This window comes from Argopecten irradians, chromosome 9, assembly GCF_041381155.1.
Source record: "Argopecten irradians isolate NY chromosome 9, Ai_NY, whole genome shotgun sequence".
NCBI lineage: Eukaryota > Metazoa > Mollusca > Bivalvia > Pectinida > Pectinidae > Argopecten > Argopecten irradians.
In genome coordinates, this window is record NC_091142.1 from 15,679,674 (window position 1) to 15,700,574 (window position 20,901).

The 20,901-nt window shown below is 34.3% G+C and overlaps 1 protein-coding gene across 3 annotated transcripts in view; it reads right to left on the reverse strand.

Annotated features, from left to right (window-relative positions):
- Positions 1 to 20,901, reverse strand: part of LOC138331600 (homeobox protein cut-like 1) — a 92,421-nt gene that overhangs the window by 33,208 nt on the left and 38,312 nt on the right. For all 3 annotated transcript variants that reach the window (XM_069279307.1, XM_069279308.1, XM_069279309.1), the window contains exons 3-7: positions 20,487 to 20,613; positions 16,854 to 16,991; positions 11,005 to 11,072; positions 6,283 to 6,415; positions 2,097 to 2,163 (exon numbers count right to left, since the gene is read on the reverse strand). In XM_069279307.1, coding sequence (XP_069135408.1) covers positions 2,097 to 2,163; positions 6,283 to 6,415; positions 11,005 to 11,072; positions 16,854 to 16,991; positions 20,487 to 20,613 — 533 coding nt within the window. The remainder of the gene's footprint in view (positions 1 to 2,096; positions 2,164 to 6,282; positions 6,416 to 11,004; positions 11,073 to 16,853; positions 16,992 to 20,486; positions 20,614 to 20,901) is intronic.

Consider the following 20,901-nt stretch of genomic DNA (forward strand, 5'->3'; position numbering starts at 1 on the left):
GCAAATACGCAGGAGCACGAACGAACAAAGAAAACCTGTCAACAAATGGCTGGAGAACATGTCATAAAAATATTTTGTTGTAAATTGATTAACTGATCTGGCAATCCTTATATACTATTTCTAGGATTTTTTACCCTTGTCATGAACTTCATATACCTTCCAACCAACAAACTCCCCACATATTCATCAAAATATTTTTCAGATCTCAAACATGAAATCAATTTAGGTATTCAAACGTAATTCTTCAAAATATGAATTTGTAAATTCATGGCTATGAAAGTTAAGTTTGTTTTTGTCATTTCAGGTAATTATTTCTTAATATCAACTAAATTTTTCTATTATCATCTTTCCAATACATACATAAATAAGTTCTACAATAAAAAAATATCTAACAAATTTTCACTCTTATTCTAACAAAATCTTTTTCTTCATGATAAAAATAACCCTGAATTTATTTCTCACAAATGCATTTTATACTGAACACAGACAGAAAACGTGCGTTAATATCTATCCTCCTTTTTTAAAAGCAATATTAATTCTCTTTTTTTTTCAAGAGCAATATTAATACTATCATTTCCAATTCAATGAAATGAAACGATGAACCCAGCCTTTTATAACCACTGAGAGTAATTCTTCCTAATCCTAAATTGATTTTACATTTTGTATCATTATTTAAATGTCACCCATCCTCGATCTCAATTGGTCTGAAAAACACTCGAGCAGTGACCTACAGAGTTTGTACCAGGAATTCCTGGACTGCCTGATCGACAGTATCGTCGCTTGTTTTACTGTCATTCTGCGATCGTTCTGACTCGAGGCTAACACAACACAAAGCTTGTGTGTGAATCGTACTAACTGTTTATATGTAAGCCAAAGGGCATGCTTAGCTCGTCATGTCCTTGTCCACACTTACAACAAAGCATCCAAGGTAATCCTTCGCAACAGAAATCTACCACATCACACAAATTTAATTCTTCTTTGATTTTTTTTTTTTTTTTCAGAAAAATATAATTTTAACCGACAATGGCTCAGCCTCCAAAAACAATGAAAAAAAAGCTAACCAAAAAAAAAAAAAAATGAAAAAAAAAATTTGTAGAAAATTTCAAAAAATCACTTTTTAATCTACAAAATATCAGTATTTATGTAAGTTCCAACTGTAATGGAAAGCTTCCCCACTAGGAAAAGGGATCCAAATTTATAGTGAATTACTGTAAACACTATTATTATCATTCTTACTATCTTTCATAAAAACCTTTTTAACAACAAATAGTTTAAGATTAATCATTTCAGATATCTAAAACAGATTTAATTATGCCAAGACTGGGGAAATTCCCGCAAATTTCGTAAATTTGACATGTGAAACTTTTCAATGTAAATGTTCTTATACAGTTAATACCAGTAATGATAAGCTCTATTACAAATGATACAAAATATTCCTTTTATGAGACATAAAGAACTTATATAAGTTGATTGTCTCGGCCAAAAATGATTTTGAGCCACATGAGATCTTACAAATTTTTCCTATATAATTTTGACAAAATGGCTACAAAGCCATCTGGATTTCATTAAGTTGAGTCTCGAGTCAAAGTACATCTGGTAAACATATCTTTGTACAACTTCGGTTTGAAAACGTCAAACATTCCATTGATATAGCTATACTGGAAAAATATATTTTTGTTTCAATGTCAAACAGATTTCTGAAAAAAGACCTCCCTCCAACACACATCACTGCCAAATTTATTGTAAGTCACATTATATTTATAGTAAAGGTAGCTCCTATATCATACCACAACATTCACAATGGTGAATTAGAATCAAAGTCATTTAAAAGATTTTGTCTCCTTTTTACAATTGAATTTTTTTTGTCTGTTTTTTTTTTTTTGTTCGACTATATTTTTATAAGGATGATGATACCAGATGTTATTGGGAAGGGGGTTTAGGGATGGGGGAGTTGGTGGGGCCAATACCAAGCATATCTTTTTAAGATTATGAAGCTTTATTATCTACTAATGTGTTCATGAAACTGATCAACAAAGATAAAGAAGTTTTTATCTGAAAACAACGACAAGATAGACAGTAAATATATTTTTACTTACTTCGCTGTAGTAGACTCATCGTACTTGGACTTAACTTCGAACAATTCCTGCTGCACATGTTCCAAAGCTGCAACGATAAACAACGATGTCTGTCAGACAATGATAAACAACAGGTGAGTGATGGACAATGAAACAGACGATGAAATTGACATCGGAACAGACGATGATATAGACAATGAAACAAACAATGAAACTGACAATAGAACAGACGATGAAACATATGATATTGATGATGAAATAGACATTGAAATTGACAATGAAATAGGTGATGATATAGATAACAGAATTGACGATGAAATTGATGATGACACAGACAATAGACTGACATTACATTCTGATTGTAGACTTCATCGGAGCTGTAGTGATCGGGTCGTCACACTGATATCATGCATGTTCATAATCGGTTCCTGTCGACCTCGCATCAAACTGAACTATTCCGCCATACCGACACAGTCTTGGTGTCACTGTTAATGTAACCAGCACTCGTATATATCCGACAGGGAACGATTCACACACAGACACACACAGTCAAACTACTAAAGCTGATTTTCAGAAATAGCCAAGATCAAAGATTCCTAAAACCCAAGCTCATTACCTCTGAACTAGATAGGCCCTGACGGTTCACAGAGTATCCGGGATGAAAGTTGAGATGAAATCGTAATATTAATCACAATTTTCGGTAGCAGTGTCCCGAGTTTTGATAATTAGCTCCAGTCTATAGATCAGTCCACATCTGCATTTAGGGATGCATTTCTTTACCAAGGCCTGTTGATAATCCAGCCCGACCCGCTGTTATGACGATGTACACACATTAATTCATTGCCCGACCATAAAATTTCTATTAGACTGTCATCGTGTCATGTCGACAGACAGGCAAAGTGACATATATATGTGTAATAAATGATTCTCCATCTCATCGCACATTGACTAGCCTATATCACTCCAAAGCCCCCACCCCAATAGTAATAATGTTCAAAAGGTATACCAGTCCTCACCCCCTAAAAAATATATGTCCCTACCCCCAAGTTTCCCCCTAACAAAACGTATATCAGTCTCCACCTTTCCTAACAAAAATATCCCTATTGTTAGTTTCTCCCGACTAAAAATCAGTCCCCAACCCTGGTCACCTCCCTACAAAATATACCACAGTTGTGACCCCCATGTCCCCTCCCTATAAAACATATCACAGTAGTTCCCACCCTTTGTCACCTCGCCACTAAATATATTACAGCCCCCACCCCCTAGTCCCCTACCCACGAAACATATCACAGTCCTCACCCCTTCAGTCCCCTACCCATAAAACATATTAGTCCCCTCCCTGAAAAATATATGACAGTCCCTACCCCCTCAGCCCCCTCCCTGAAAAATATATAGCAGTCCCCACCTCCTCAGTCCCCTCCCAACAAAACATATCACATTCCTCACCTCTTTGTCCCCTCCTTCATAAAGCATTCACCCTTAATGCCTAACTCGATTATTCCTTTTCCCCAAAACATTGCAGTCCCCTACCCCTTTTTAGTTTCTCCAAAACAAAACATTGGACTTCCTCCCTAACCCCCTTCTTACTGTGGATATAAATAGAGCTAAAATTCTTTTTAAACTCTTCCATGCCAAAAGCATCAATAACTGTCTTTAATTTCCTTAAATCCTTAGTTCTATAATAAACGTTGTTAAACAATGGAAATCCAACAAAGTTACTACAGTAACGGAACTGAATTCACCATAACCACAACAAATGATTTCTCAAGCAAGGTCCAAATATTTTCCTATTTCCTATTTATTCAAGAAATAAATAAAAATCAGGCGCTCGTTTGATTATAGACATATTATGAATGGGGCATAAACAACTAAATCTATATTCTTAAATCTAACAGACGATTATAAAATACTGGAGTCATTTTTCTGAGACAGAGAGTAATGAATTAATGTTGGACTAGAATTGAGGACCAGACAAAAGCTTAATTGTTATCAAATCCTGGGATCTTTATATCAAATAACGTTTTTTTATATGTGAAATATCGTAAACACTTGATAAAAACAACATCAGCAAAGGAACAATGATTTTGATACCATAGCAAGGCAGTCGAGTGGCAGACATAGCAACCATTAAAAGCATTGTTAGCTTAAGGTAACATAATGTAAAATTTCAAATATCTTTACGTCAACAAAAATAATCAAATCTATAAATCAATACGTATTTTTTTTTTTAATAAATACCCATTTTAACCAAAATGTAATAAAAATTATGTCTTAACTTTTAGAACTTTGTGAAACAGATCCAATTTTGTGAGACTTAGAATAAATCATAAAGCTGAATATAGTCAGGAAACGACCACACACTGCAAATTGGAAATAACTTATTTCCCCAACATGATAATGAGCTATGTGAGCCATACTAATGATTCGTTATTGAGATGAGGAAATTCCGACATCCATTTCTAAGTGCAGGTAAATTGAAACATGAAATACTTCCATCAAATCGGATGATTTTTAAAATGATTGTGTAATTTGTTTTCCAATTATCAATTTCGACAAAGGTTTGCAATCATTCAGCCTTGATGTTGTAAGTATATTACAGGAGGAATGGAGGAGCGTTTTAGTTTACCATGATGGGCGATATCGTCACAGATTCAACAGACATAGATCTACAAACTGGAGTAATGATTCGACTGAAATCCAGCTAAATGTCAGGCCCCGGCTATGCACATGATAAGTGATCTAAATTGATTTTCATAATCATCGCTAAAAACAGGCAACAGATGTGATATTGATCTATGCGGAGCAGATAAATCAAAGTCCGTACCACTAACTCTACAAACTTAATTCCTGCTCGGTATCCAGCACATCCGAGATCTCCCTCTAAATGGCCCTGTTTTAAATAGCCCTAAAGAATGCAATCTGTGGTAATTTACTAGTTTTAAGGCAGCAGAGGGCAAAAAAAATTATATTAATTTCCGCAAATCTACAAATGACATTTGATTGGGTTTAATTCTGATATCAATCATTACTGTGCCATTTATCGGAGATAAAAAGCTATCCTCGATTTCAGAAGCTCATATTCGGTGTATTATCTTTTTATTTGACAGTTAAACTGTTGTTAGGGTTTGTAATAGCGGAGTAAAAACTGGAGCACTCTGTGCTAATGTTAACGACAAAAATCAAACGGCAAAATATTCTAAATTTTGTGAAAGGAGGTATTATACACACTAATGCATCCGAAACAAAAATTTTGAGCATTTCAAATCTTTAATTATTAACGATTGATCAATTGACGAAACAAAAATTTTGAGCATTTCAAATCTTTAATCATTAACGATTGATCAATTGACATTTACATTATTATATATTAAGCTTTAAAATTCAAAATAATGCATTGAAAATATTTGTTTCTTTAGACTTAAATTTTATCTAGAATTGGTGCAGTCAGTCAAAATCATATACGGTATATTTTTTTTAAAATTCAAATAACTAATTTTTCTGTTTGCATACTAAATCTGACTTTTTGATTGCCCATTTCTTTTTTCCCAAATCTTTATGAAGAAAAAGAAATATTTGAAAATAACGCAAAAAAAGTGACATTGTTAAAAATTTATTGCAAACGTAGTGGATTTAGTTTTTTTATACCCCTATGAAATTTCAAATTAGTGACATCATCAATTCTTAATTGAAATAAGAAAGATGACTTCAACGCATCATATGCAAAGACAAGACAATTTAATGTCAAAGAAAGAATTAAGATATACAATATATACACCACCATACACAATTCATCAAAATTGAAATGTGACATATATTAGTGACAACATCTGGCATTTTTTGACACAAATTCACCTGGTATAAATATTTTGAAACAAGACACATAACATTAGCCAATTGTGGCTAAAAACTGTAGATTTCCGCAACACCTGAAGAACTCAAAAAGAAATAACTGAAGACACCTGGATGCTTGGCATTAATAATAAATTCTAAGTAGAATTTATTAAATTTAGGCCAGAAACTTTTAAACAATTTTCCATATCAGTCCCTGACCCTGAAGTGGCATTAAGTGCCCATTGACAGCCTTATATAATCTAGCCTAAAATATCACAAATATACACGGACAGACAATTACATTAGGGACCTAAAGGTAGCACCGTTATAGAAGTTATATAATGTCAATGTCTGACCCATGGAAATATTGACTTACATGCATGGAGCGTGGAAACCTTCTGTTCCGCTTCACCGAGCTTGCGTGCCACAGACAGTTGACTCTCTTGAAGTTGACGTTCCTTGTCTGCGAAGCTTCTCTGTAGTTCTCTTTCCTTCTCTTTTGTCCGTGTCTGAAACACAAACCAAATTCTTATCTCATGGCTTCTAATTACTGACATCTTCCTTTTCATCAACAGTCTTGAAACATCTTTTTTTCTTCTTGCTATGTCAATGCAGTTTCAAATCACTGTCATAATTTGCCAGTCAATTTCATCTATCCATATTTTCAATGATTAAAATAAATACCTACATTACCTAAATAACTTGAATTGTTTTTCATCAATCCTTCATCTTTTCATTGTCATCTAATACATCCTTTACACTGTCATCTCATACCATCCTCCATTTTGTCAATGAATACATACTCTATACGACTAAAGAACCAGACAGCTTAATTACTGATCCGCCGATTAACTTACGTGATATGTGTGTGAGGAAAAAAAAGAGACACAGAGGTTAAATTTAATCCCAGAAATCAATCATCACATCATCGCACTGAATGATCAAATAATAAACTAAATCCTCGCAAGAATCATTTACACTGCACTAGTTTAGAAAAGGACATCGTCTGCCACCTCAGTAAACACTGTCGTGATATCTACAATCCAACCGATCATGATCAGAGATCCGTTTAACAGCGACATATAGAGTAGGGGGAGGATGATACGGGGACAAATGTCATACTGGTGAATAGAGATGACCTGAAAACACGGTCTTATCTGAACTATCACCTATGTCATTTATATAGTGATTAAACGCCTATACCCTGTACAAAAATTGTTTAAACAGGCGTGACCATCACCGAAATCATTCAACCATACATGACCGTCACAATTGTTGATTTCATCATGGTAATCAGTTATCATTTATAAATAGACACGTCAGTGTCAGCATTGTGTTTGTTGCGGGGCTTGGCTCACCAGCTGTAAACCAATCTAGTGTTGAACGATTCGAAATAAATATCACTAAAGGGTTTCAACTGAAATTGACATTTTTTTCCCTCTCACTCTCTCTTTTATGTCTTTCTTTTCTTTTTTTCTTTCCAAATCACAAATCCAATTCTCAAATGTTGAAATAACTGTTAACAATTCAACAAATTTTATCAATTTCCAGTTCCAATGTGTGAAAATGCTTTCTAGTTTCATAAATCCATTTCTTAAAAGCTCAAGTATCTTTTAAATTATTCAGCGGTCGTTATCAATTTCCTGCGTTAATTGAGTGAAGAGCATTTTCTATTGGGGCTGTTATTTTGAGAAGTTAATTACATAAATTTGTATGTAATGTGTCTGTATATCACTACCGATTATAGGCATGCTTGAAATCAAACGACAGTGTTGATATTGAATTCGGAACAATAACCAACACCATATTGTAAATCGTGAGAATCTTGAAGCTTCTTAAGGAACAACGCTTGATTGGAAATGGGGAAAAACAGCTCTTTTGATAGTATTGATGGTGATTGGGCTCAGAGTAAAAACAAAAGGGGTGGATCCACGATCACCGAGTATGTAGACGATCGTTAGAAAGGAAGGAATCCTATCTCAGATAGACACTTCTCTACTAGATTAACTTCAAATTCTCAAGATTTACTTACAGATAGTAACAGATAAAATAACATATAAAAAATATAAAGACAATCACATTTAAAAGTACATCAAACTGAAAGCAATTTATAAATCACAATTTTGGAATGTTTGAATTTTTTTTAAGAATTTAGTAATAATAAAATGAAGATGTATAATAATATCTAGTATTTATAGCTACGATTTTCCCTCTCTTCAAACAAAAAAAAATAAAAATTAAAAACAGGAAGAGCATGTAAAATATTGATTTCAAATCATAAGTCTAAAGAAAAATTAGGCACTGTCAACTTCATAGCAACAATTTTTTTTTTAGAATTTCGAACAGCATTTTTTTTCAAAATCACTTTGCAACCAAGTACATCATTACATTGAAAGCAACAATGAAACATTAAGAAAATAGCTGCTGTCGATTTCTCACAAAAGGAATTTCTTTATGTTCCCCTAAAGAGAGCATTACACTACCATGCAACAGTAAATCCAATTTTCTAACCAAATTGATCAAAAATTGCTCTTTTAACAAGTGATAGTAAAATAAGAAACAGCTTTCGTTGCCATATCTTTTCTTTTTATTTCATCTTTATCCCTCCATCGCTTTTGTATCTTTTTTGTTTTTTGTTTTGTTTTTGTTTCAGTATTTATTGATTTTTCTTCTGTCAATCACATCAGACTAATCCTAAAAAGGATCTATTTTATGGCTGGTAAAATATAAGAGTTATCTCCCCTGTTCCACAACCTCTAGCCCAAGCTTGACTTTATGCATTTATTATTCATAATTCTTCCACATATCTCACACACTGGCATGAAAATACTGCCATAAATCTATAGAATTTTTTTAACACTCTTTTGTTTAGCTGAAAAACACAGCTCTGGGCCAATCCATCTAGCTGTTGATATAATTAATTGTTTTTAATTGCTAATCATGCAGATTAACATTTCAGGAGTCCTTCTTGATATTTTATTTTTATAAAGTCATCCAATCTAACGAATTGACCTTCAGATATACTTAATAAAAGTTTACTAATCAAGAATACTAAATATCAAAAGAATTTTTTACTTTAATATATATATATATATATATATATATATAAAAAATTAAACTACAGACAAAGATGGTTTTCTTTCATGAGACTAAAATGATTGAATGGTGTTGAAATGTTTCAAATACTATCCAGAGAGAATATATAACATTCAAACAGTATACATGTCTCTTTCAAGAATTTTCGGCCTCTTGGCCATCTTCAATTACATAGAAACACAAAGGAAAGCTAGGTGAAATTGATGCTGAACCTTTTGATATGATGCCGTAGCAGTTTTTTTGGTGTTAAAAATAACTGTTAAAAATCAGTTTAGAGTAATAACGTACTGTTGGAAACTGAAAGCATTAATCCTATTACTTTTATATGCTTTAAATGCATTCTGAAAGTTTTTCTCAGTAAAAAACATGTTCAAGATGTTTTTCATTACATCTGATACGCAGCAAGTAAATGACTTTATTACGAGAAACGATCGCGAACAATATGATTTCTGAATGTGATGGAGTGACGCCAGTTTGACTCGTCAACTACACCAGCTCCCCCTGGTGGAGACCCACGCTGGCCTCCTAGCCACCGTTTCCATCAGCGGCTTCGGGCTCCAACTTAATCAAACATTTTGATTTCTATTAGGATAAGAAAATCACCTATATACCGATTACATCCAAACCTGACGAGGGTATATTACTGTGAATATTATCGTGCAACATATTCTTAATTTTGTGATGATCACTGCCGGCTGAAATTACATCCAAGCGATTAGTTTCCATCAATATCTGGCGAAGACAATTCTGTAATGTTTCATTCTGGGCTATTTTTAACAAACTCGAAACTTTTAATGTCAATAGATCTTTTTGTCTCAACTACATCTATCAATTATATACAAGTATATATATAGGATAAAGGACAGGCAAAGGATTTAGACCATACCCAATGATTTTGAGGCCCAGAAGTATTTTTTTTTAGTTCTGAATACTCTATGTAATGATATAAACATTTTGGGGTTATATTTTACGACATAACAGCTAAATTATACAATTTACAGATCAGATCCACCAAGCCAGTACTTGACTGCGGAATGTCTCATACTTTTGTTCTACGGACTGTTATCAAACACACAAATATGCGGCGTTTTAATGTAGAATGTTAAGTTAGCGGACACTTGTACAGCTTCCTGTACAGTGATTTTAGCCACTTATTACAAACTGTAATCTTGTCCTAAAACATTGATCATTACATCTGATCATCACTAAAGGGGCTCCCTTAGGGGGAATTTTGTCTAAATATTTCTATCTAAATATAATTATTATATAAAGGGGTGGAATTTTGATTTAATATTTTTTTTGTCTGAATATATCTATTAATATTATTCAAATGGGCTCCCAAATGAAAATTTCATATTACTGTTGGTTTTAAATTTTTTTTTTATTATACATTACATCATAAACTTATGACGTGAGAAAAAGGCTTCTGGGGCCTGACGATAAGTCTAGCAAACATATTTTCAATAATCAGAAGAAAAACAAATTCTATTACATATAATATCTTCTTTTGTTCTATCTCTTATCTGGCAGATTCTTGACCCATTTATACATTATTGACTTTTAATCATAACCTAATTAAATTGCCTAGTTCAGAATTCAATAGGAAATGTTAGGTGATTTGAAAGAATTCACAAAATTTCTCATAAAAAATGTTTTGTTCCTGCAAACTTCTAAAATGTCAGATCCAACACCTAAACCTATGAGGAATCTACCATTAAAAATAAAAGACTATCAGGGGAGCTGTTCAAAGCACTAAAGTACTACAATAGGGATTAGACAAACCAGGATATAATTCTCCGTGTAGGAGATCTCTTTGCACCTAATACCAAAAGAGTACAATAAGGCCATAGGTGACAGTTCATCGACATGTGAAATCTTCTATCTATAGATACCTGGCAGATGTTATCAAAGAGATAAAGAATTTATAAAAGACAAAAGAACATATAACAATTGTATAGGTACCATGCACAATGCTAGAAAGGCATATGTATATTATACACACCTCCGCAGTGGCTTCTATTTTCTCTTCACAATCTCGAAGACGTTCCTTCAGCTGTTTGATAGTCACCTCTGGAAAAGAAACCAAAAACCATCTATTAGCCTTATATCAAAGACAGTAGGAGGAATATTGATGATGAATGTCTGTAAATTGACTCATCGAATGGCCAAACACCCTCATCAGATATATAGGCTCTCAGACTAGGAAACACAGTCACACCTGATAAATCAATTATCAGTATTCGTTTTCCAGTTTGTATACATGTTCTATATAGAAACTTACAAAACTGCCAAACCACAGAGGCGATTGGCTTTTACGATTAATGTTCTTTCATGATCAGAAGTCTAGCTTTCACTAATAATTAGTTCTATTCTCTTATGATCAGAAGATGAGTTTCCACGATGATTTCTGATCTTCTAACGACCAGAAGTATGGCCGAGGTGATTTTTAAACTGATACTTTGTGTTAGAATAGAACTTTATATATAGGTATACCTGTCTGCTGATCTAGGATCAAAGATCAATAGAAATAAAGATCGTTAAGCTCAGGTGAGACACTCTACCTATAATCCATTATAGATTTTTACCTGTCCGTTACCTTTGGATTTCTTGATTGAAAGAGATTTTACATAGTTACTTATCATTAATCAAAAACTTCATAGATTAAAGTGGCATGTTCTTTTTTCTCCCCTTTTTTCTTTTATTTTTCTTTGTTTTGCTTTTTTTGTCGGATGTTGTGTAGTGTTAATCCGTGGAGAAATAATTGCTCCATAGTACTTTAGTTAATCCAGTGTGTAAGCGCATACACAGAGTACCATACAGACAAACAATAGTAACTACTTTGTCTAGGAAGGATGTCTTGGAAAGACTTCTCGTCCTCTGCCATATTGAAATGTCTTTGAAAATAAATTCATGGCATCGGAAAATAATTGATTAATTTCATTAAAACCAGTCTCTTCATGTTATTTCCGATTTGACTACAGAAATGCAGCTACCATTGAAAGCATTTATCGATCTTCGGTAAAATCATACAAAGTAAGAAATGGAGTTTTTGGATGTTTGAAAAATCAGTGTATTAATATTGATTTGTGTAAAGTGATGTAAGAATAGCATGGCTCTTACATGTGACAATCGCTATTCTATACACCTCTATAAAACGCAAGTGCTATTGATTACCGAACCTCTTGTAACGTCGGCGGATGAATGAGGTTCGTATCAGGTCTACTTCCTGCTTTCGGCATCCGTCACCTCAGCTCGAAAACCGGCACTCACCGGGCCAAGGCTCCAAACACCATCAGCATTGATTTCTATCGTTTAGTAAAGATTCTCTAATGGATAATTGATTGGTATAATCGATATCCGAAGAAGTTTTTCTGAATTAATGTATTCATGCACAGGTTTGTTTGTCAAGCCAAATGGACAGTGTGTCAGATATATATATCCCCCGATACCAGGGTTGAACGGTATTGATCGTCGATATGAGGACACCTCGCCCCTCGTTGTTTGCCGATCACTGATTTTAGTGAGTATATTGGGAAGCTTTTTGACTGACTGCTGATATCCGTGACAAAAGTTTGATCAACTAAGCACTCTAAAAAATCAATAGGGTTAAAATCTACTGGGACTCTGTAACTGTCGTCTGCTGATCCACAGGCTTAAGTAGCAGCAGTGGGGGGCTCTATACCAAAAATATTTTCCTATCTTAAAATCAATTGATGAAAAATCAATTACTCAAATAAAACATTGTTAGCATGATAATACAATATATTGTGATTTGAAGTCAGAAATGTCTATAGTTACAATTTCATTATATTAGCTTTGATGTGTCTGATACAGGTTTAAGAAAGAAGTATTTCTATACCCTCTTAATAGCCAAGGTCATACCAGGATATGCCAGTTTGAGATGTGAAGAAAAGTTGGGAGTTCCTGAAGAAAAACTTCCAACCTACAGTCAGTACCTGACAACTGCCTGGTATTTGACACACAAAGCCCTTCAAGCACACATTAGCTACAAAACATACATAACTTAATCACCCTTTGCAATTTCATATTGGACTGGTCTAGTCTTTGATTTAGGAGAGTCTAAATGTGTCTCCAGGGATGAATGAATCACATCTTTGAATATCATAGGTAATTGACAAGGAGCTATTTGAAAAAGAAAATTTCAAAAACGCTGACCATCATATTCTGAGCAACGCATAATAAAGTGAATTGGCTTTAGAACAGCTGAACTTAAAACCTCACGATGATTTTCAGGAATGCAACATCAAATCAATGTCACGGTGAGAGTTTTATTAGAAAAGACAAGATATTGTCCTCCCTAAAATATGAGCTGCGTTACACTACTGCGACTCGACCACATCTACTGCACAAAGATGCTAATGAGAATTCTATAGCGTTATAACTGCACCTGTAAACTTATATCGCTTATATATTTCTTCTGTGTAAAATGACGGTAACATTTGGTGTTTTTATCAGCCCTCGGTAGTATCTGATTTCCCAATAAACTTGGTGACAATGGCCATGTTATTGTACGCTATATGATTACCATGGCGGTCCATTATGTGTAAATATAGACTTGATCAACTTACAATAGGAACCAGGATCGGGATCAGACAATTAATATTCAGACAAGTTTTGTCCGCGCGTGAAATAGAGCGTATCGAAGCATTTATTGGTAAGTGATACTGCCGAGCATCCTTAACTGAATGCACAATCACTATAGGGCTTTAACATCGCGACAAAACTGCTCTGTGATAGTTTCTTATCGGCTGATTGGGATGTATGAAATCAGTTTCCTGATTTGAATATGTGTTGTTCCGTGGAAATGTCACATTCCTTTACACACCATTACCAAGAATTTCTATAAATATCGAGTATTTGTTACATAAGCAGACAGTTTATTTATTTATTTTTTTTTTGAAAAGTCAAAACTTTAAATTAAACACAACTTTCATAAAATGTTTACACAATGAAGAAACATCTGAAGTCTGGTTATATTGGTGAAGATAGAAGATATCGATTCATTCTCATAATTTTTGAATAATTAAAATTCAGTTGAATAACATCCTAGAAAAAAAAAGTTTAATAAAGAAAGTGTCAACCGAGAAATACTGAGAGTACCATGAAGTTTATATTAATTAACTGTAAGTTTAAACAAAGCACAAGACAATTATCTTATTTAACATTTTCAAGTATTTTTAATGGTTCTCTAATCCTATATATGCATAATATTTCAGTATAGGTATATCTTAAGTGTATAAATGAGAAGAAATCACAAAAATTCAATTATAAAAGGATTATATGTTTCTATGTATGCCAACAATATGAATTGTCTTCATTGCTTTTGAGGCAGAAACTTCAATTTCTTCATTCTTTTTCTTTTCTTTATATTTTTTTATGCTTAAAATTAAAGGTGTGACTGGAATTTGATCATTAATTAAAATTTTCATGTCATACTGATATTTCAAATATTTTTTTCAACAGGTTTCCTTATTTCACCTGTTAAAATTCAACCTAACATTTTATTGTCATTTCACGTAGAAAGAGAACGGATGTTTTTTTGGTCCACGAGTTTCCAATTTCTTTTATTCTGAAACCTGACAAATCCGGGAAAGAGATAGTGATGCTTCGATGGGTCACGCCCCGGACACCTGATTCACAGACCGATCAAGAGTGTCGTTTTCACTTGACTGACTGATCAGCGTTAGGTATCCCACGTGGGGGGTGGGGTCAGTCGTGGTAATGGTGAGGGCGAGGCACTGTACAGGTACACCTGTAGACTTATATAATACAGGTCTTACCACACAACAAGTACAAGTCTACAGGTGTAGCCATGTAGGGGAGGGGGATATTTAATGGGGAGGGGATACCATCAAATGTAGGGTTAAGGAATCTTATATATATAGGGAAGAGGAGGAGGGGATATTATTATTTATATAGGGAGAGGAGGAGGGGATATTATTTATATAGGGGAGAGGAGAGGGGATATTATTATATAGGGGATGGAGGAGGGGATATTATTATATATAGGGGAGAGGAGGAGGGGATATTATTTATATAGGGAGGGGAGGAGGAGGGGATATTATTTATATAGGGGAGAGGAGGGAGGAGGGGATATTATTTATATAGGGGAGAGGAGGAGGGGATATTATTTATATAGGGGAGAGGAGGAGGGGATATTATTTATATAGGGGAGAGGAGGAGGGGATATTATTTATATAGGGGAGAGGAGGAGGGGATATTATTTATATAGGGGGAGGAGGAGGAGGGGATATTATTTATATAGGAGGAGGAGGGATATTATTTATATAGGAGAGAGGAGAGGGGATATTATTTATATAGGGGAGAGGAGGAGGGGATATTATTTATATAGGGGAGAGGAGGAGGGGATATTATTTATATAGGGGAGAGGAGGGAGGAGGGGATATTATTTATATAGGGGAGAGGAGGAGGGGATATTATTTATATAGGGGAGAGGAGGAGGGGATATTATTTATATAGGGGGGAGAGGAGGAGGGGATATTATTTATATAGGGGAGAGGAGGAGGAGGGGATATTATTTATATAGGGGAGAGGAGGAGGGGATATTATTTATATAGGGGAGAGGAGGAGGGGATATTATTTATATAGGGGAGAGGAGGGAGGAGGGGATATTATTTATATAGGGGAGAGGAGGAGGGGATATTATTTATATAGGGGAGAGAGGAGGAGGGGATATTATTTATATAGGGGAGAGGAGGAGGGGATATTATTTATATAGGGGAGAGGAGGAGGGGATATTATTTATATAGGGGAGAGGAGGAGGGGATATTATTTATATAGGGGGGAGAGGAGGAGAGGAGGGGATATTATTTATATAGGGGGAGAGGAGAGGAGGAGGGGATATTATTTATATAGGGGAGAGGAGGAGGGGATATTATTTATATAGGGGAGGAGGAGAGGAGGAGGGGGATATTATTTATATAGGGGAGAGGAGGAGGAGGGGATATTATTATTTATATAGGGGGAGAGGAGGAGGGGATATTATTTATATAGGGGAGAGGAGGAGGGGATATTATTTTATATAGGGGGAGAGGAGGAGGGGATATTATTTATATAGGGGAGGAGGAGGAGGGGATATTATTTATATAGGGAGAGAGGAGGAGGAGGAGGGGATATATTTATATAGGGGAGAGGAGGAGGGGATATTATTTATATAGGGGAGAGGGAGGGAGGAGGGGATATTATTTATATAGGGGAGAGGAGGAGGAGGGGATATTATTTATATAGGGGAGAGGAGGAGGGATATATTTATATAGGGAAGGAGGAGGGGATATTATTTTATATAGGGAGGGGGGAAGAGGGGAGATATTATTTAGGGGAAGGGGGATGGGGTATTATCTTTAAAGGGAGAGGAAATATTATCTATATAGGGATGTCAAGGGACACTATAAGCCACAACTGGCCCACATGGGATTCCAACTCTAGACCTAGAGGTGGAAGGTTTGTGGTAGTATGTCTGGGACATCTTCACCACTCGGCCACCACAACCTCTAAGTCTAGTTAACTGATGGCAGGGAAAAAACCAAATGTGACATCTTTCATGTTTATAACACTAGGAAGAGACAAAAGACAAAGAAGTGTTGAAGGGACAGATAATATTGATGGAGTGTAAAAGGGATAAACAAATTTGACAGATCGTAAGAGGGAAGAAGGGCACGGTCACAAAGGAGAGATGCTGTATGTGTGTAAACAAAGACATGACACACATACACATATTTCTACTCCCTTACACACATACACCACACATACATACACGACAAACACACGGCACATGCACCACACATCCTTAAAAGTCTTTAAGATAGTTACCTTGGTTTTTCACTTCAGCGAACTCGTGATTGTATTCTTCAAGTGTCTCCCGAAGCTGTTTGTTTTCGATCTCCAAATCACTGACTCGATGCGCTTTCTTCTGAAGTTGTGAGGCATATTCGAGTGTAGACACTGGATCTATCAAAAGAGGCCCAACGATTAGACTGCCGTCATTAATACATCTCCACAGGCAGACCGAGGAAAAAAATCAGTAATTGATTTTCCTTCAAATACATGTACTAGTCATAAACAAACCCTTAGCTGACGGGGGACCCAAGGGTTCAGCCCCCCTCTTGACGCTGGAGGCCCGTGGCTAATTGATAAGTTTTTTCAGATCTATATAGTTATGTTGGTTTATATGGCGAACATACTCTTATGTTTTGCTATCATCATGAGGTTCAATAAAAGCATTTAATATATATTTTTAGGGCTTACGGGGTGATTTCTTAGTTGCCGTGAGTATGGAGGGTTAATGTGAAGTCCTGTGTGGCAAAATGATAAGATGTGATCAGACACAGTGCCAAGTGGAACAAAAAACTCCTTTCAAAAACGGCAAACATATAAAGCATTAAGATCCCGACTCTGACATTAGTTATCGGAGCCGCATCATAATGCTGCTTCAACATCAAGTACTTCTGAGTTACCTGCATATCTTTGGCTTTATCACGCCATTCTAAAATCACTTGTCTCAATTTAAAACAACAAAAAATATCTGGAAACTACAAATAAGATGTTCAGTCTAAAAACTCTTCTGATGAACAATATTTATCAATACAAGTTCCCTAAGAGACTGGGTACTGTGCCTCTCAATCCATCCCTTCTCAGACACTTAAGAGAAATATCAAATTTCATTTGTCTAATTCTTTCAATCTGTGTATGACATCAAATCCAGCACTTGATCAAGGCTAAATGAGGCACAGTTGGTACTGAGACTGATGTAGTGTGTATAAGTTTTACTGTATAAATATTGAGGCTTGTGTGGTGTGTACAAGTTTTACTATATAAATATTGAGGCTTGTGTGGTGTGTACAAGTTTTACTATATAAATACCAAGGCTGATGTGGTGTAAAAAGTTTTACTATATAAATACTGAGGCTGATGTAGTGTGTACAAGTTTGACTGTATAAATACTGAGGCTGATGTAGTGTGTACAAGTTTTACTATATAAATACTGGGGCTATGCGATGTACAAGTTTTACTTTATAAATACTGAGGCTGATGTGGTGTGTACAAGTTTTACTATATAAATACTGGAGACTGATGTGGTGTACAAGTTTTACTGTATAAATACTGAGGCTGATGTAGTGTGTACAAGTTTTTACTGTATAAATACTGAGACTGATGTGGTGTACAAGTTTTACAGTATAAATACTGAGGCTGATGTGTGTGTGTTCAGTTTTACTATATAAATACTGAGGCTGTGTGGTGTACAAGTTTTACAGTATAAATACTGAGGCTGATGTTGTGTGTTCAAGTTTTACTATATAAACACTGAGGCTGATGTAGTGTGTACAAGTTTTACTGTATAAATACTGAGGCTGATGTAGTGTGTACAAGTTTTACTATATAAATACTGAGGCTATTAAGTTGAATACTGTGATGTGGTGTGTACAAGTTTTACTGTATAAATACTGAGGCTGATGTAGTGTGTACAAGTTTTACTGTATAAATACTGAGGCTGATGTGGTGTGTACAAGTTTTACTGTATAAATACTGAGGCTGATGTGGATGTACAAGTTTTACTGTATAAATACTGAGGACTGATGTGGTGTGTACAAGTTTTACTGTATAAATACTGAGTTTTACTGTATAAATACTGAGGCTGATGTGGTGTGTGTACAAGTTTTACTGTATAAATACTGAGGCTGATGTGTGTGTACAAGTTTTACTGTATAAATACTGAGGCTGATGTGGTGTGTACAAGTTTTACTGTATAAATACTGAGGCTGATGTGGTGTGTACAAGTTTTACTGTATAAATACTGAGACTGATGTGATGATGTGGTATGTACAAGTTTTACTGTATAAATACTGAGGCTGATGTGGTGTATACAAGTTTGACTGTAAAAATACTAAGACTGATATGGTGTACAAGTTTGACTGTATAAATACTGAGGCTGATGTGGTGTGTTCAAGTTTTACTGTATAAATACTGAGACCGATGTGGTGTGTACAAATTTTTCTGTAAAAACACTAAGGCTATAATGGTTTGTAAAGTTTTATTTATAAACGTTGAGGCTTGAATGGTTTGTAACATTGTACTTTTGTATGATTTGTACAAGTTTTTGTATACTAAAGACATTTGTATGGTTTGTTTTGTACAAGCTGTATAATAAAGAGTTTTGTACAAACTATACTATATACAAATTATAACTATAATCATTAAATTATGCATGTTTTTTACACAGAGGACTTTGATGTTTTGTACAAATTTTGCAGTAAACACATAAACACAAGTCGCCAACATTTTTTTCGACATAATGTCAGTCCTATCTGTTACATTAGATCTACAAGCACCACACAATACAGGTAAATAACACATATATCAGCCTCCATTTGGTGTGTAACATTATCAAACAGCTATTACTCGGCAGGAAATTAAAATTCAATCTGCATTAAAGGGTCTATGGAGAAATTCTAGCCTGATCTTTGGGTGGTAATCATAGATACAAATATACCATAACCTGCATGGAAATACGTTAAGATGCGCTCAGACCTTAAAGTAAATTACGGGCACCTGTTGAAGTCAGGTGTAGCCACCTCCGAAGACACAGGTGTAACAAAGCTACTGACCCACAGGTACATCTTCTAAATATCTACAATTACCTTATTTTTACAAATAATACCAATCCCCTGTTTATCCCATTAAAATAGCATCATACATACAAAGCACAGATTTTAATTGTCATTAAAATATTTTACAGCTTAACAGTCATTAAATTCCACACGTTTGACAAGCATGGCTAGATAATGAAAAACATCAAGGATTTTAATGATTCTATAATTTGCAGATTTAAATACTATTAAAATGTAACTTGCAATTAAAATGTTGCGTTTTTTTCAAAGATTTAAGCTTTATTTTAAGTGTACCAGAAAAATTCAGATTTAACTGCCATTAAAATGTTTGAAGATTTAATTGCCTATAAAACATTTTAAATGTTATCTTGCTTTCATATTTAAGATACACTTGAAAACAAGTCGTAATATTTTTTTATTTTTAATATTCTTTGCCATTAAATGGTATTTTTTTTTTATTAAATAATCACTACCATAAACATATAATAATTACCTAACACGAATTCAATACATTTAATGCTTATCAAATTTGTTCATTCATATAACCATGTATACACATTTTTAACTCCTTTCAGAAGGTTTTTTTTAATTCTAAGGTTAAAATCAATTGAGATAAAATTCTGAATTCCTTCTACTCATTATAATAGCAATATTAATACAACAGTAGGTATATTCAGATTTAGACATACAGAATTAAAATAAAATAACCATTTATCATCAAAATTACAAATAAACAATGCACAGGATTGTATTAACTAAAGTCACATTAAGTTGAATTATATTTCATACAATTACACCTGTATGACCTTTTGACCCCGTTTCCACGGTAACTACTTACCTGGTAAGTCTATTATCTTCTTATACACTGACAAAAAAGCTCCTTCTGCCGCCTTGCTCCTTTTGGACAGCGAGTCAACTTCAGCTTGGAAACTTTTTAATAACGGTGCCACCAGTTTACGTAATTCCTGTTGAAAGAAAAATTCATTGATAAAACTACGAAACAGAGGAAAACTACAAAACAGAGGAAAACTACGAAACTTCAATAATTCAATAATTTATGAAGGAAACAAACCACCTTATAAAAAAAATCTGATTTTAGTCATGCAATATCACTTTATACATAACAATCTTAAATTCTATTTCATAACATTGTGTTTTTAACCATTTCATAATCACACAATTACATTAGTTTTTCAACTAATAATTGTTAAATAAACACAAATTCATAAATAAAATTATACAAATCCATTAAA